At 37.6% G+C, this 18956-nt stretch overlaps 1 protein-coding gene across 4 annotated transcripts in view; it reads right to left on the bottom strand.

Annotated features, from left to right (window-relative positions):
• Positions 1–18956, bottom strand: part of TENM1 (teneurin transmembrane protein 1) — a 701438-nt gene that overhangs the window by 148356 nt on the left and 534126 nt on the right. For all 4 annotated transcript variants that reach the window (XM_031445499.2, XM_064482772.1, XM_064482770.1 and 1 more), the window contains 2 exons: positions 18463–18609; positions 7167–7383 (listed from right to left, as the gene is read on the bottom strand). In XM_031445499.2, the coding sequence (XP_031301359.1) occupies positions 7167–7383; positions 18463–18609 (364 nt within the window). The remainder of the gene's footprint in view (positions 1–7166; positions 7384–18462; positions 18610–18956) is intronic.

Raw genomic sequence — 18956 nt, 5'->3', positions numbered from 1 at the left:
ATCTCCCCAGAGAGCATTTCCTGGACTACTCTGTCTAAAATGGTCACTCTCTGTCCCTAACCCTTCTTTATCTCACTTGACAGTACTTAGACCTACCTGACATTTACCTTTTTCATTATTCTCAGTTTTCCTCGCTCGTCTGTATGGGGATGGCAAGTTGTCTGCAGCAGCCCCAGAGTCTAGGACAGTGCCAATCACCGAATAAATAAATGAACCAAGTAAACACTGTCATGTTCATCAATCTCAAGCGTGAAATGATTAATCTTCCACAATATGGATTATCTTGAAAGCAACTGTAGGATCTATTATTACAAATGATGCCAAAGTGTGGTTAATGGGAATTTTTTCACTGTGGCAAATGGGAACTTTTTCTCATGATTGTTTTTCCACCTTGAATTCATCTGTTTAATACAAACATTTCAAATTGTATTAAACATCATTTATAGCCCCAGATGTCAAAGAATGAAACTTCTTGCAAATAGTTAAGCTGCTCACTGTCCAAATAAGCTTTGTGTTTTTCCTCGCAAGTCTTCAGTAGTCTCCTGTGTGTGTCAATTTTAGCAACTCTTCATGCTTATCTGAGTCAATAAGTCTCATTTCTAAGTTACTGCTGAAAACTTCCAGGTCAGTCTCACTTCTGTAATTGTTTAATGACTTTGTCTTATTTCCTAGAATACCTCTTGCCTTACATCCCTTTGGGTTACTTGTCTGCCCCATCAAAGCTGTTGAATTGAGTTGATGAACCCCAAGCTCTCCGATGTTCCATAATCCATAGAATTTATTGCAAAATTGTAATTAATTTATTTATTTATGTATCTACTTGATGTTTTGACTGCTTCCTTCACGAGAATGTAAAGAGAGTTTAGTGAATAGGGGAACTCTGCCCTCCATCTGTGCAGTTCTTGGCACAGAGTGGGTACTCAAGAAATACCTGTTGAATAAATGGGTGAACACATATCCTCACCACTTTTTAAAAAATGAGTTGATATTAGGATATTAGATTACACTAGGGATGGCAGAGGACTTTCGTATCTCTTCTAGAGGAACTTAAAGTCCTCAGTTACTGCGGAAATACTAATATTTCAATAAAATGTACATTAAAAAAACAGTAATTTGTATGTGTCATGTATAGTTATTCTTAAGTCTTAGTCAAATCCAAGATCAGCAGCTTCTGTAGCAATGACCATCTTCCTGCAACCTTCCCCTTAAACTCAGTCTTGATTCAATAACTCACTTTGCCATTCACAGGATTTCAAATGGTATATATGTTCCCAGATCAACTTAATGCAGAAAAGCATATTATATTAAACAAGTTATGGTAAGTAATTACAGTTGTTACCAGGTATCATGAATAATCAGGAGCATGAATCAAGATTTCATTACTGAGTGGGGTGTAGTCAAGGAAGGGCTTGGGTAAGTAAAGAGTTTCCCAAGAATGCCATGCTGAAGGCGTCTGCAGCGCTTCAGTTTGTTTTGGGGCACTGGGCTTTGTTTTTTTCATGAGCTGGAACACCAAAGCGAGCCAGTTCACAGCAGTCTTCCTACTGACTTCCTGACAGTGCTCTTTATTTTCTAATTTTTTGTGGGTTCCAAATTTTGATTATCTAGCCCACTGAAGGCAGAGAGGATTACTGATGCATACACAAAGTTATAAATGATGTCAATTATGGACAGGCTCTGACAGTGGTGGAATGTCTCATAAGTTAAAAAAATAAGAGTAATTACTTTGCTACTGTTATATAATCACTTCATCTTTTATGAATTTGTTCCTGTGCTATTTGGAGAACAGCAATCTTACCTTTAGGCTGCCTCTACATTTGGGAATTGACTTATTTGAGGTCCTAATATCATCTGTGTGTTCTGGGCAACCGAAATGAGTTTTTCATTAGCAAATATGAGAAGAGCACTTCAGTATCACTACAACTAAGCCTCTCACTCTTTCACTCACTTTTTTTTTTTTTAACCTGTTTTTTGCCAGATACTGTGTTAGGATCTGGGGATACAGTGGTATGGTAGATTAAGGATGTTCACAAATTCTTTGAAACTTTTCTCATCAAGAGGTGGGATTTATGACACTCCCTTTGAATCTGGACAAGCTCTGTGACTGCTTTGATTAATGATATATAACACAAGTGACACTGGTACAATTTTGGGACCCAGGCCTTAAGAGACTGGTATCTTCTGTTTCTTGTTTCTTGGAACACTCCCTTTTGGAGCCCTGAGCAAACATATAAGAACTCTGACAAACTCAAGGCTGGCTGCCATGCCAATCGGAAGCCCAAGTAGAGAAGCTCTGTGTAGAAAGACGGGTTCCTGGCTGCTGTCCAGCTGTTCCAACATCTAGCTATTTGAGTTCTCCCAGCCATGAGCTCACAAGTCATGGATTAAAGACAATCCACCCTGGGCATACCCTGTCTGTATTTCTTTCTCTTTTTTCTTTTTTACCTACCTGATTTTCTAACCCATAGATTCTATGATTCATGAAATATAATCATAATAAATTATTTTAATTCATTATGTTTTGGAGTAGTTTGCTGCATAGTGAGAGCTAATCAAAACAAGGAGAAATAAATCAGACTTGTCCTCACAGAATTTAAGAGTTAGCCATAAGGACAGTTCAGAGTTTATACAGACTATCAATCATCCCGCTCAACCTCTTGGTTTTGTAGCCTGTTAACAGTGCTGTCATGTGCTTAGTGCTTATTAAGTTTGGTCCCAACTCGAACTTTTCAACTAAGGTGATTCCACCAGAAGCAGGCACAAGAAGCTGCCACAACCATGCCCAGCAGTGTAACTGCAAAGTTTTAGATTTTCAAACTGTTCTTAAAACTTACTCTAAGTCACAAACATAAGTCAAATGCCTCTTGACAGACACATCCTTCTCATAGAAAGTGAACATTTCGCTTCTACTAAGGTGGGACCTGGGTGTCGATTAGCCTAAGGTGTAAGGCAGAGTGTACACCAATTTATTCATGAGGTACCCTAGTGAATTCAGGGTGGAAATAGCCTTCCATTAATTTGATTTTTAGCTCATGTTCAGTCACTTTGTTTTTTCTCTTTTTAAACCAACCGAGCAAAGGTTCAAAAATTTAGGAAAAAGATAAGATTGGATTTTTACAGACTCTCAGGGAAACAGATCAGAAAGAAAAAACAAACACTTGAGATCTTTCCAAGGAAAGCTATAGAAGCTGTGTAGTCCAGAGGCTACATACTCAAATGTCAGCAGGGCCAGGTAGGACATTAAAAGTGAGGGAAGAGAGCCGAGTTTCAGGGAAACGGTGACTGGTGAGCGAGAGAGGCATGTCATATTCATAGTCACAGTCCATCCAGAGGGGCAGCTGGCCCTCAGCTCTGGAACAGCGATGCCATGCCTATGGGCCCAGGGCTGTCAAACTTCATCAATTTTCTAGAGAAGGAAGACACTCCAGTTTTTATGTTAGATCTCTTAGTTTCTAAGTATTGGGCCAAACAAAATACATCTGTGGGCTGATATTAAGCAATCTCTGATGTAGACAACTTGATGTGGATTGATGGGGGGGGGGTGTCAGCCTCTCATGGCTACAAAACAGACAATTGAGTTTGGCCAGGCCTTGCTGTCAGCGGCTGCACCAACCCCGGTAGGATTTTCTTTTTTAAATGTACTTCTCCATTAGTAATGGCGAGTGAAATGTCTGCCTTTGCAAATTACTGCTGTCGTTTAGTTTAATGTACTCTTGTTTTTACATATTTATAAAAACCTTTTACATTATTAATAGTGATTAAATGCTTAGACACTGAAGATCAATAATGCTTCTGTTCACCTATTTACATTATTAAAAAGTAATAAGTCATACAGGGCACGTAGAAAATGTGGTTTACTTTGTAGTCATGTTTGGAGTTGACTGAAAAAAAATAAAAGAGAAACTCAGGCTACAGGGTAAAATGTATTTAAGGAAAAAACAGTAAGTGAGTTGGGCTGGCTGGAGACTCAACAGTGGGCAAGTGGCATGTAACAGTGACATCACACCGTCACAGGGCACAGGAGGTACACATTCCATGTGCTCTCACCTGCCAGTACGGCCAGCTCAGAACAAGAAAGGCTAGTCTCACTTGGATGCACAAGGATGAACAGCTATTTAACCTTTATGTGTCCTTGCAACAGTTAGTCACCCATATGCCTCCATCTTTAGCTCCAAAGGCCTCTGATGGTGGCAACACTCAGCAGTAAGTCATGTGCGTGGGTCACATTCCGCCGGTAGCAAGTGAGCCCCTCGGCAATGATTTCTTTATCTGCCTACCCAGCTCTCACTCAATTATGTGGCAAAAGCAAAAAAGCAGAATGGATCCCCTGATTACAGTACCTAAGTATTCTAGATCTGTCTGAGGAGAACAACCCCACAGTCAGAGATGTCTAAGGGCCATAAGTCTTTTCAGAGTCAGCTAGCCCAGCTTTCTAAGAAGCCAAAGTGCCCAGCATAGTGGTTTAGAGGTCAGGCTCTCAGAATTAGTTGGCTTGGGTTCAAATCCTAGGTCTGACACTCATAGGCTGTGACCTTGGGCAAGTGACTTACTTGACATCTCAGTTATTGTTGTCTCACTTGAAAAGTGGAGATCATACAAGTGCCTACCATACAGGGTTTTGGTAAGGATTAAATGAGATAACCCATGTAAAGGCTTAGTACAAGACCTGACACTTAAGAAGTGCTTAGTAATAATTTACATGTAGCAAAAGTCCCATTTTAGCAGTTGTTCAAATGTGTTCTTCTACCAAGTTCATTAGCACTGGCTTGGAGTTCATAAATAATATCATTGAAATGTGATAAAATGAACTGGATTTTAAAATATATTTAAAATACACTTGGTTTCAAAGTGTCCTGTGTTGACCCAGATGTCATTTATCCAGTATAAGTTAGATCTAAGTCACTAGGCTTATTTAAGGACCAGTTGAAATGGGGCAGCAGTGGTGTAACAGAAAGGTTACAAGAGTTGCTACGATATAAATTTGCTGGCTGTGTGCTGTTGGGCCACTTATTTAATCTCCCTGAACCTCAGTTTCCTCATGTATAAAATGCATCAAGACTAATACCTACTTAATGGGGATATGGTGAGAATAAAATGAATAATGTATGTTTGAGAGGTTCGCAAATGAAAAAGTACTATACAGATGTAAGAGCTGGTAACTATTATTATTTATACTCTATGTGATCAGAGTTGGATTGATTTTACCCAGAGATACCCTGAATAACACTGCATGTGTTGATTTTTCAGAGGAAATATACTTAGACTGCTTGTCCCCACCTACTTCCCTTGGAAAAGGCCTGCACCTTTTCTGACAGGTTAGAGATGTCTGTCAGAGCTGAGACCACTGGATGAAGGAGGTCGTCGTTCGGAATTCAAATGTGACTCGCAGAGTCAAATGATAACTTGGAGCCTTTTACAAAAGAATGAGGAAAACTCAATCAAACCCGGAGGAGGAGAAGGGCATTAAGCACCACAAGTAATAGGTTTGTTCTCTCTGTGAGCGGCTGGCAAGCGCTGCTGGAGCATGAAGCTGAACCGCAGGGGCTGAAGTTTCTCTCCACTTTTCTAAGTTTATTGCTCAAACGCCCTCCTCTGGGTCACAGTAACTTGTCTCCCATCTCTCTTAGGTCCTGACTTTCTCCCTTTCCTTGAGTTCAGTGAGTCAGTTAATACATATCTCCATGTCACGGAGGTTGGTGTTTCATTTATTTATTTCTTTCCTTTGGGACAGACTTTTCCTTAAGCAAGAAGAATGCTTTTTGTTTCCTTTGTTCCTCTGCTGTGCAATAAATAAGTCTTCACTGTCTAAATAATTACTTTGACTGCAGCCCATTTGAAAGTTACTCCAAAGTTATTACTGAGCTGGGGGAAACACTTCAAAATGGGGATGACTGAGTCTCTTGGAAGAAGGCAAACTTTGACTAGATCCCCTGGCAGAAAAGGCCTTTCTTGTGATGCATTGGCATTTGGGTTTTGGGTTCTGTCAGAGACTTTAAATAGAACTTAAAAGAACTGCACAATAATAAAAATAAGGAAGTTTTAAGTTTCAATAACAGTTCTAGTATACAATCTGTGGGAAGGATGCTGAGGGTTTTAAATTTACATGCACATTTTCTTCCCTTTTTCCACTGTGTATAGGTCAAGACTGAGTTGTAGTTTCCTTAGACTGTCACGCATATCAATATAAACTTTTGGCCAAGTTTTTCTTGGGGACAGATAACACCTCCCAGGATGCAACTGAGTGGTTGGGATGTAGACAGGAGTTCCTGGACAAGTACCTTCAATGGTTTTCTTTTTTTTTTTTTAATTTCTGTTTGTAATCGTCTAGAAGCTAGTGAAATATTAGAAACAGTCAGAGTGAAGGAAAGAGTTTACTTCCATGGTTGGGGGAATTTGTTTTTCTGTTTTCCTCTGGTCCTCATCGTGTCCGAAGTGAGCCTACAGTTGCCACAGCCATCTTGCTACCAACCCGAGAATGAAGCTTATGATGAAGGTGATAGAATAGAGAAAAGGAAAGGACCTGGGGCTTTGCTGTCGTTACTGAACCCTTACGTCGGCCAACCCTCAAGCCCCCCAACTGCTCGACTTTGTATTCTGTTTCATAAATAATATTTAAACATGTTTAATGATAGCAAGAACAAAGAAGGACATTTTTAAAAGACCAGAAATGTTGACTTCAGTGACTTACTTACATCTAGTGCTAATTACGAAACTATCACTGCTGAAGGTGAAGCAGAGAATAACAATGAGCAAATTCATGTTATTATACTTCAAATGAGTAAGTTAATTTTAACAAATTTATTCCCTTAATGGGTTGGACTTTGGTTTCAGGTCTTTGGTGACAATTCATGCATTTGAGCTTTCCTAGAAGACAGATTTTCACAAGTCTGGCATTTCACTTTAGGATGTCAAACTTACCCAACTCTTTCATATGACACCATGAAATAAAACTTCAAATTAAGCTTTTGAAATTTAAGAATTTTTCAAGGGATCAATCCAGAAGCTCAACAATAAATTTGCAAATTATACTTCTGTTTTTGTCATTAAAAGCCCCATTTATACTTTACTACAAACAATATACATCGTGTGTGTGTTTATCTTCCTTTCACAGTTAAGGAAAAACATGACCACTGTTCATTAAGGAATAACAATAAATACATATATACCTGCTGTCAAATGAGATCTCTGGAGGAATGACATGAGTACTGTCCTTGCCAATGAGGAATTTGATTCGATCATAGAAGAGTCTTGAAGTGTGTTGTGAGAAGAGAGGTTGGCTTTGCTGAATGAGGTCAAGAGGATCGGGTGAGCCTTGACAGAGTGGACTTACATAACAGTTGCTTTGTTGACAACAGTCGGGGTCCACACAGTCAGTCAAACCATCTGAAAAAGAAAATTTTGAAATTTAGCTTCAAAAGAAACAATATAGCTTAAAATATGCACAAATGGAGAAGAATCTAGAATATAGCCAAAGGTAGCTGTCCATGTTTTGAGTTTAGAATCTAGTAAATTCATGTGTTTCTCATGAATTATCACTCACTCTGAGTTTATATGGCACAAGAGTGAAATTCAAACTATGTTGTTCATAAATCTCTCCTTCCTGAATCCTCCAGCATTTATGGGCTGGACTACACTGTTCAGCATTTGAAGAGAGTGTTCTGTTAGGTATCACTCTTTTGAAGTTTCCTCCTTCCTCAGCAAGACCATTCCTCCAGGATAGCAACTATTTCTTATAATTTTCTTGATTTTCTCACACCATGTACACTTATGAGTATATAGTTAACAAATGCTTGCCAACCTGAATTTGTATTTTTAAATAATTCTCCCAATATACTCGTCTAGTCCTAATTCTCACAATAGAGGATGGTTCTTATGGTGACACTGTCTAAAGCAGGGCAGTGATTTTCAAATGTGTAGTCAGTTACCTGGGGAGCTTATTAATTCTTGAGTCCCACCTATTTCTTCAGAGCCCAAGATTATGCCATGCTTAATCTCAGTGATTCTGAAGCATACTAAAGTTTCAGAACCACTTTTTTAGGAACCTGCAGAAGAACTAGAGCTTACTGGTTCCTAACAGCAGTTATTTGAAGTAAACACTAATAAACCTTCTGTATATAGTGATGAGTGGCTCTCTTTAATTTCCCAGACCTTCACCATTTACTCCAAACCCCTGAATCCACGGTTGTTCCAATAAATAAATCACATAAAAGCTTCATTCTTTGGTAGAAGAATGATGTGGGTGGGGGACAGGGGTTACAGGAGGAGGGGAGACTATTGAGAATCTAATACAGTTGTTCCTTAGTATCTGAGGGGGATCAGTTCCAGGACCCCTGAGGGTACCAAAATCCAAAGATGCTCAAGTCCCTTATATAAAATGGGACAGTATTTGCATATAACCTACGCATACCCTCCCATATACGTTGTCATCTCTAGATTACTTATAATACCTAACACAATGTAAATACCATGTAAATCGTTGTAAATATAATGTAAATGACATGTAAATAGTTGTGAGGTGTGTGTCAAATTCAAGTTTTGCTTTTGGGAACTTTCTAGAATTTTTTTCCAAATATTTTTATCCGTGGTTGGTTGGATCCAGGGATGCAGAACCCACAGATACAGAGAGCTGACTGCAGGTGCACAACACTGTGCTAGGTGCTTGGGGAAGAGGTGAAAAGACCCTTTTCCTGTTTTCAGGAGCTCAGAGCTTAGCAGGAGGAAGAGGGGGCATAAAACAGCTGACTCTTAGACCAGTTAAAAATGTAGTAAGTGTCATAGGAGCGTTACATGAGAAGAGAAGGGGCTGGAGTGATTAACTGAGCATATGGAAACTTAATTCCACACCTAATAAGCTGAAAAAAATTAAAGTCCTTCCAAGGTCCTTAAAGTAGACAAGTAGCTCTAATTTAGATGCTTAACAAGGGTAAATATAAAGATGCTAATCTTGGCTTGCAGTGGAATAGGGAGGTTCAGATGGATCACCAGCTCCTTAAGGCTGATGATGAAAGTTGCTGGCACCGGTTTCGTGCGGCTCTTTGGCTCGCTCTCCCTCCCTTACTTGGCCGCTCCTGTTGAGCTGGAGGGGGATATACCACAGCTGGGGGCAATGAAAGCCAGGAACACCAAGAGAGTAGGCGTTTGGAACAGTAGCCCTAGGGCACCCAGGAAATATTTTTCCCCACATGAGGTCCTTTCAAATTCCCTGCACTGTAGACACTACTTTGATTTAAAATGCAGTTTGCTGCTTTCTAGCCTACGCTGTTTGTTCAGTGTATTTTTGCCCCTGATTTTTACTTCTCTGTATACATATTTCTTTTTCACTGATGGATAACTTTTAAGTGTGGATTAGTTTCACTAAGAAGTTCCCTTCTGCTCCCCTTTCTCCCCTCATTCAGCAAATTATATTAACAGATTTTCTATAGATTTAGATGCCACTACCACCTCTCTCTCCAATATGTTGTTCTCAGCCTCCTATTAGCACATTATCACTTAACTCTACTAATTAAACATCTGGATGCACTGAAAAGATGGCAAAAATATCAGTCTGATTAAAACAGTTTGATGTCTGGAATTGGTACATAGTATATTAAACAATGAAAAACTGCTTTTTGAATGGGCAGTCACCTTTATCTTCCAATTGGTAATAAATGCACTAGTAACAATGAGATTGGGCATTCACAGGTTTCAACCTGTCAACCACACAATTCTAGCTTATTTTTGAAAAGAAATAGATTTTAAATAAATAGTCATGCCCAAATGATCTTCAAAACTGGACTCTAAAATGAAACACAGAGCCAATTCAAAATTGGGACTCACATTCTCATCTAGTTACGTGTTATAAATTCCAAGCTAATGTTTCAAATGCAATAATTGCCTATTATACAGGGCTGACCCTCTAAGGCCTCTGTTTTCTGAGAGAACAAACAGCAAGACTTCAGTTGAATCTAGAAAGGCTGCGGGAAAGCTGACCAATAATGGTATGCAACCCCCAAATTATAATTTGTAGGTGAGCCCAGTACATGGGCAAAGATCTACTTACCAATTATCACATTGGATAACACTCCATACAGTATGTCTAGACTGTTACAAAGAAGTGCAAATGACAGTCACACTGCATGTGTGGGTTTCTTTCTTTTTCTTTCTTTTTTTGTGGCTATTAATGGTTCTTTTATTGTTCTGAATTGGAAACTGTGGCACCCTCCTGACAGCTAGATTCAAGGTGTCAGATATGGACACATCAAAAGTTAACTTATTTCACTTTTAGGGCCTGCTCCAAAAAGAGGGAGGTTAAACTATCTTAAAGGACTAAACACAACATTCACTGATCCTAGCTTTGCCGAACAGTCAGGGCCTATGCCAGTTGGCTCAATTGGGGTTGAGGAAGATCAAGGAACACTAGTTTTCTTCTGTGCATGATTGAGTCACTCACTATTAAACTTTTACCTCCTAGATGTTATGCCCTTGGTTGAAAGCAAGATTGGACAAGGGAATATGAACAATATAGGAAAAACCCCTATTTTCCTAATCCTTAAAATGAATTTACAAATATATATCCTTTTAGGGACAGCACCCATGTTATCACCTTGATAAAAATGGACAGCTAGGTCATGGTAGGCTATCCAAAAGGATTTGGAAACACATAAAGGTTAGCTAACATTTGTTGGGTATGGTGCTGGGTACCACTTCTACGTATTTCAATTAAATCCAGGCAACAACTCTGTTAGGCTCACATTCTCATCTCCATTTTACACATAAGGGAGGGGAGGCTCAATGTGGTTGCACAGTTGGAAGAAATATGGGAGTCATATTACCAGCCAGTGTTCTGACTACAAATCACACATTCCACACCTACATCTAAGCAGTATTGCTAGTACTACTGATGTAGGCTGTAAGACCTCCAAGTGCCTGATTCATGTCGCATTTAGAACACATGAAGTGGTTAGGGTGAAAGATCAGACGACTTTGACTCTAATCTTGACTTTGCCACTATATAATCCTGGACAAATCACTGCAACTCCTGGATTCTCAGTCTCCTAATCTACTAGATGGAGATAATAAAAAGAACTACCCTACAGCATAGTTGTAAGGATCACATGCTGTACTAATCATAAAGAGCTGAGCACAATACTTAGGGTTTAGTAGCTAGCACTCTTGATAAATGTTAGTTATTACCATTAACCAAATTCTAGACTGTAGAGACTGCAAAGAGTCTAGGGATAGAATTCTAGGGGTACATACCAATGGTCTGCAGTGGCAGCTTAAAGTGTTCAGATTCACTTCTATTGACCTGCCTTATCACTGGCCAGAGGACAGTTAATTTCTATGTAGCCTAAGCAGTTCGTTGGAATGTTCATTTTGTGAACTCTGCTTGGTTAAGTTGTCAGAGAGGTAGGATCCTATGTGATTCTAAACAGACACTAATGCTACAGTAAATATTTATTCATAGATTTTCACAAATTCAGAATTTGTTATCATTTGGAAAGGGGCTGGATTGAAGCTTAACCTTTTCAGCATCTATAGAATAGAGGGTCTGCCAAGAAAATTAATAGTTGAAAAAGAAGTTGAAGGGCTGATCATTCAAGTGATTCAGTGAACAAAATCTCCTTAGGCATCGTAGAAACCCACAAACAATGGACTAATTATGAATCACTCATGCATTTTTACTAAAGCAGACCCCCTACTACGCACTCCTGTTGGCTTAGTTGTTGCTGTGTTATGCATTGAAAGTAACATGACTATGTTTTCTTTGGGAATAGTCTATAATTTTTTTTCTTTTCATTTATTCAGTCCGACTTTCACCCTAGTATTTTGCTGTATTAGTGAAAAGAAAGTGGGAGAGCTCAAGTGCATTTAGGATTGGACTTGCCCAAATCACTGTTACTGCTATAACCTACAGTCACTTTTCTACATGAGGAAAGTAAATTGTTTTTATGCCATTAATGTGCATGTCCTCCTCACCTGCCATCAACGGCTTCCCAAATCGCTCAGAGGAAAAGCCCATGTCCTGACAATGACTTTCTCACAGTCTGGTTCTAAACTGTCTCTCTCTTACCCCTCCGACTTTACTTACTTCCTATTATCCCACACCCCCTTCCTCCCAATTCCTATGCCTGGAATGTTCTCTCCACTATCAACATGGCTAACCCCTCACCTCCTTTAAGACTTTACTCAAATGCCACCTTCTCAGTGAAGCTTTTTTCTCTGACCACATTATTTAAAATTCCACCTCTGTTCCACCCTCCCGATTCCTTTTTTCCCTGCTTTAAAAAAAGTCTCCATCACACTTACCACCTTCTATCATACTATTTAAAATGGTTTTTTTTTGTTTGTTTGTTTCTCACCTGCCTCTCACAACTAGAACATAAGACCCATGGAACAAGGATTTAGTCTTTTTTTATTCATTGCTATTTCCTCAATGACTACCACAGTTCCTGGCTCGAAGGAAGCTTTCAATCAATATTTTTTGAATGAATAAATGGATGTCCTCAAAGTCCTTTTTCTATGACAATCACAAATTTACCTGGAGATTGATAAATGTTCCATTAGTGCCTTAAAATATATGTTACAGATTCTTCATTGATACCACACCTTAATTATCCACTTTATATTACTGTATTTCCAACACTATCTCATTCATTTTCATAACTGCAAAGTAGGAAGATGGCAGGTAATACTAGCCTTAGTTGATAGACATGTGACAGATCCAGTTAGAGAGTGGTTAACCAATTCTAGACTTTAAATTTTCCAACTTCCACTTATATCTAGTATCATTTGGCAGTTTAGGCTCTCATAACTCAGTGATGATCTTTTAACAAATGGGTTGCTTGGAAGTGAGGATGGTATGGCAGAAGAGAATATTTAGGAATATGCTTTCTGATGCCCGGTCTTTTGTCCCAGCTGAATCTTAAAAGTAAATGTGGAGAAGGGGTCTGGCTCTTAAACAGAGCAACTATTATCAATTCATTGCTCCTTCTATTTCATTTTCCTATTTATTAAAAACTGCAGCATGCTGGTGACATTCAGAACATGAGACTTATTGATCCATGAGCTTATATGTGTTCATAATTCACCCATGGTGCTGATTTCTAGATCTAGAAACACTATATCATAAAACAGGCTCACAAATAGCTATTGTTCTTAATGAATGGTGACTTGTTATGAAGAATGATTCCTGGAAGATCATTCTCTTTTACACAATTAACTTATTGATTTTACCAATGAATGTGAATATAGACCACTGGAAGAGTTTGTATAAGAGAAGCTTGGACAAATATGTGAGAAATATGTAAAAGATCACAGGGGAAAAGGCTGTTTTGATTAAATACTCTCATTCTATATCTTTTTAACCTCCTTGACAATCTTTCCACAATATCAGAAACCAAATAAAATGTAATCCCTGATAGCTGAAGATCTTATAAAATTCAGTGTTCTGTATAATCTGGCCAGTGCCTACCTTTATATTTTCATCTCCCACCAATCTCTGCCTGACTCACTGTAGTCCAGCCACAATGACTTGCTTTTCACTTCCTAAAAGAGTCTAGTACATTTCCACCTCAGGGCATTTGCACACACTGTTTCCCTGACCTGTAACATTCTTCCCCTGACTCATAAGAGTCCTCTGTTGTCATACAGACTTGGTTAGGTCCCTCTCTAAATGATTATAGCACTCTAATATTTTTATAGTACTCTTTACAATTGTGTATATATATATATAGTTATTTTTGTGGTTTCTTGTTTAGTACCCGCCTTCCTTCTTAGACCATAAACTCCATGAAGGCAGAAATTTGTCTGTCATTTTCTCCTCAGTGCCAAGCACAATAGTTGGCATAAAGCAGTAATGAATGAATGGAAAATTGGTACCTAGTATGAAATGTTTGGTTGAAAGGTAAAATACTTGAGTCAAACATTTGGATTGGTGCTATCCAATAGAACTTTCTCCATTGATAGGAATGCTTTAGATATGCACTAAGACAGTAGTCACTAGCCTCATGTTGAGCACTTGCGCTGTGGCTACTGCAACTGAGAAGTGGAATTTTCAATGTTATCTAAATTATATTGAAATAGTCACTTGTGGCTAGTGTCTACCACATCAGACAGTGCAGATTTCGCTATTTATAGATGCTGGATGGTCTATAAACTTAGCCAAACAACATAAAGAAGTTTGAAATTTTTATGAAGTCCAATTTTATGAAGTTTGATTTATCATTTTTTTCCTATTATGGTTTCTTTCTCAGCTTTTATGTTTAAGAAGGCCTTTCCAATCTTATTTTTTTATTGAAGTGTAGTTGATTAACAATGTTTCAGGTATACAGCAAAGTGATTCAGTTATATATATATATATATTTTTTTCTTTTTCAGATTCTTTTCCATTATAGGTTATTACAAGATACTGAATATAGTTCCCTGTGCTATACAGTAGGTCCTTGTTGTTTATCTATTTTATACATAGTAGTGTATATCTGTTAATCTCAAATCTGTAATTTATCCCTCCTCCTAGTCCTTTCCAATCTTGAGATATGTCACCTATATTTTCTCCTAATTGTGTTTGAGTTTTCTTTAACCTTCAACTCAATCACCTAGAGTCTTTTTATTTATCTTATTCTTTTGGAATATGGTTTGAATTGAAAATCTTAAGTTTTTTTCTTAATAGTTGTCTCAGCACCACTTATTTCATAATGCTTAATTTCCCCACTGATTTTTGACACTGGTTTGATAATATACTAAATTTTTATTTGTCTTGGGGTGTGTCCCTAAGCTTTTATTCAGTTGTGTTGATCTATCTACTCTTACATCAGTACCACTTTGTTTTAATTATCATACTTTGAAAATATTCTTTAACATTTGATAGTTCTAGCTTTCTGTCACTATTGTTTGTTTTAGCTATTGTGATTCAGATAATATTATGTCTAAACATTTTTTCTTATGTCAATTCATATGTGCATATAATGTATGGTGAGTATATTTTCTAAACCCCAAATCAGGACACATGATTAACATATGAAAATGTGGTCACCATAAGGTTAAGTCTCTTCTTCCAAGTACAAAGCTGTGCATGTGGTAGGGGCTTGGTGACTAAAGGGATATATGAGGGCAAGACATTTGATAGATTTGTGATTTCTTTGGTAATTACTTATTATATATACAATGCAGAAGATAGTTTTCCTTTTTTTGCATGTTAAGAAAAAAATCTAAAGGGTATTTGCTTTCTGTTCTGTTTTCCCTGTTCAAGGAGCTCTTAGGTAGCTCCTAGACCTGTGTCACCCACATATTCAATGTAGCCCAATTAGTTACTAAGAGTCACAATGCATTGAATCAGAGTATAACTAAAGTCAAAGCTGGAGGAAGTAGCAGTAATACTAATGAGTATTCAAAGCTGATTAGAATGCCAAAAAAAAAAAAAAAATCCTGCCATTCTTTAAGTATCAGCAATAATACAGAGTAATCAGGTAGCAGCTACTTGAAGCAACTGCTTGAAAGTGATTGTTTTTTGGATTGGGAAGATTTCTGAAGAATTAACATTTTAAAAATTGGGACCACTTTTTTCCCCAAAGGTTCAATTGGCACTTTCTGATTTAATTAAAACGCACACTTACACCTGCACAAACAAGTATGCACACATTCATACTGATCATTAGTCATATTCAATCATTCTGGATAGCTGGAAATGAATCCAGTCATTCTGGATAGCTGGAAAGCTAAGACCACCAAATGAAGGGTATTTAATGTATTTTTAGAGGTGTTATTTAAATGATATAAGTATAGATTTATTGTCCAAAATCTTAGTCATGGGGCTTTCAGAGGTTATTTAATCCATCTTTTCATCTCAAGGTAGAACTGAATATTTATTTGGCATCAATATCATCTTAATCCTACCAAAGGAAAAAAAAATGGTAATTGAATCTCTCAAGGAGCCTTCCCTTGCTACTCCCTAAAGAGAAACTCATAAAAATACACTAAACTCACATCAGGTCTTTGATTTTTGATTCCCACACAGATACACAGTTTTAAAGGAATGCTCATAGGTCAATACACACTCAGCAAAATCTTCTATATTCTTTGTATCTATATATACCACAAACATTGAAAACTGATAATCTATTATTTCATTAATACTTAACTGATCCATTCATTAAACATTTTTGGCTGCCTTGAGGTGGCCCTGAGGCAATAAAAAATGCTTGATAATTAAATATTCAATTATTTTTTATCAAGCTATACTTTATTAAGGCAGGAAACTTATTTTGGCTCAACCCTGAGTCAGAAATTATAACTGCATAGGTTGTTAATGTATTTTCTGAGCATAACATTTCAATCAATATATCAACTGAGAAATCGCTGTTACTACCTCAAATCCTTTTTGGAATGAGGCATACCACCTAGGTTTACACCGTGGCTCTATCGTTTACTTTCTATATGATCTTGAACAACTTGTTTAATTTCTCTGTGCCTCAGTTTCCTTATTTGTAAAATAGTGTTAATAGTAGTTCCTACCTCATGAGAATTGAGTGAAATAATTTGCATAAAGGGCTCAGCACAATGCCTTGTACACAGTAAACCTTGAATACAAGTGAGCTAATGTTTTTTAAAATTGAAGTATAGTCAGTTACAATATGTCAATTTCTGGTATACAGCATATCTCAGTCATATATATACATATATATATTTGGTTTCACAAGTGAGCTAACATTATTAGTAATTATATTGGGCATCAAACAACGAACTCTGAGTCATATTTTAACATGTAACAAGAAAACAATATAGACAGGATATTACTAAGTGCTTGATTGTATGGTGCATATGATAAATACCATGGGAGATTGGGATGGTGGATGTCAGAGGTGTCATAGGAGATATGGCTTGAGTTGGGACTTAAATGATGGACAGAGAAAGATGAGTGTAGAGGAGAGGACATATCAGGTAAAGAGATAGATCATGAAAATGAAGTAAAGGAAGGAAGGTGAAGATAAGGCTTGACAGGCCATAAAAGTCAGGTAAATAGTTGATCAGTGTACCATTTAATTGAAAATCTCACTCTGGGCCTCCCAAACACAAATTTCAATTTAGATAGGAAGTAAACAGTCTCTTCAGAAAATGGTCTGTTATCCTAAGTTTATCGTGTGTGTGTGTGTGTGTGTGTGTGTGTGTGTGTGTGTTGGAGTGGCAGCAATTGGTGTAATTTATCATCTTTTAAGTAGTTCATATGAATTACCTTGTTTAATACTTAAAACAACTCTATTAGACAGCTATTATTATCATAAGTCCCATTTTAGAGATATGAAAATTAGAGCACAGAGATAGCAAGAAATTTTGCCAAATCAGACAGCTGGAAGTACATAGCAGAGCTGACATCTGAACTCAGAAATTCTAACTTCAAAGCCGTATGCTCTTAATCAGAAAGTTGCTTCCACTTAAAATTCATAAGGTCTTGTAACTTTTTAAAGTAAACTGTTAGCCAGAACAAGAAAAGAGGACACTCTTACACATGATTTGGTGCTTAAACTATGATTGCTACCTTATTGATTTAAGCCTGTCTGGATTCAAATGATAAAGTATGTAATTGTCTAAGCAGATACAGAAAACTTGAGGAATGAAATTTAATAATTTGCTTCATCTTAAGTTAATATATAGAAATTAGAGAGAATTTTTTTTTTTGGTCAATTTCATGTTTCCTCGAGTAGAAAGTAAAAGGAAAGTGAGGATTTGTTGTTTTAGGCTCATTCAGAGGTGATTTGGGCTGTTTTGAGGCCTGACTGTACAATGTATTAGATGCTTTTGTTTGCTTGACTAAAATAGAAGTGGTTACCCTGAGGCCTTGGAGCCACATATGGCTTTTTAAAACATGTGCAGCTCTTGAATTAAATATAAAAAATTCTACTGTGAATTATCTAGATGCTGTGTCCTTTGAAAGATATAGTGTTACTAAAAGGTAAAGACACAAGAGGGAGCTCTAAATAACTAAGAAGAAAGAAAACCACTTCACAGTGTGTACAGTGCAAGCTACACTAGCATCTGACAGTTTAGACAGTGGTACATTGATTTAATTTAGTATAACAAATGCCATTGATATGGTAGGTAGCGGGATTTTGCAATAATTAAGAAAACAGAAACTGAAGTCTTATAGCCCTGAATTGGAACCTTGGTTCTGTTATTTTCTAGCTGGGTGATCTCGGAAAAGTCATTTACCATCCTCCAAGCATTAGTTTCCCCATTTATACATGGGGAACATAGTATGTATACCTCATAGCATTATTGCGAGAATTAAGTGAGATACAATACATGTGAAGTGTTTGGAGTATTGCCTGGTTACAGTAAATATTCAATAAGTTGAGATTTTAAAAAATAGGATGACCTTATATTGTTTATACTGAAGATTCCTAATATTCACTCTTGGCCAGATTGGTCATCACTGTGCTAGAGACTGGGCTATGCCTTTCTTAAATGAACATTTAATAAATGACTCACCTCCATCATTGTCCAAGTTATCTCCACAAAGCATTTCCATGACAATATTGCAGCCTGTCCCACTCCAACCCACCTGACACACACAGTGCCAACCATTTTGATCCAGGGTGCATCGCCCATTTCCAAAGCAGAGCCCTGGGCAGCCATCTGAAAGGACAGCAGAGAGTAATAATCACAGGGACGTCAGAATGGGATTGGCCAACAATGATATACCTGCCTATTGGGAAAATCGAATTATCTGGGCTCCATTCAGATGAGGTGTTGAATAAATGGAAGAGGAGCTTGCTTGCTTACAACACCTTCCCAGCGAACTTGTTATCCCTCACTCTGCTGTGCTTTTCCTTAGAGAGCCAATTAAGCATTATTAATGCTAACCCCAATTCCCAACCTCTGATTCAGATAGGATAAAAACTATGATGGGGACAAGAAATGTTTTTTGTTTCTTTTCGAAAAAGGTTATCTCCTCATTTCAATCAAAACTGGATGGATGATAC

Source organism: Camelus dromedarius, chromosome X, assembly GCF_036321535.1.
Source record: "Camelus dromedarius isolate mCamDro1 chromosome X, mCamDro1.pat, whole genome shotgun sequence".
Taxonomy (NCBI): domain Eukaryota; kingdom Metazoa; phylum Chordata; class Mammalia; order Artiodactyla; family Camelidae; genus Camelus; species Camelus dromedarius.
The sequence above is the reverse complement of the archived record's forward strand: the minus strand, read 5'-3'. Positions and strand labels throughout refer to the sequence as shown.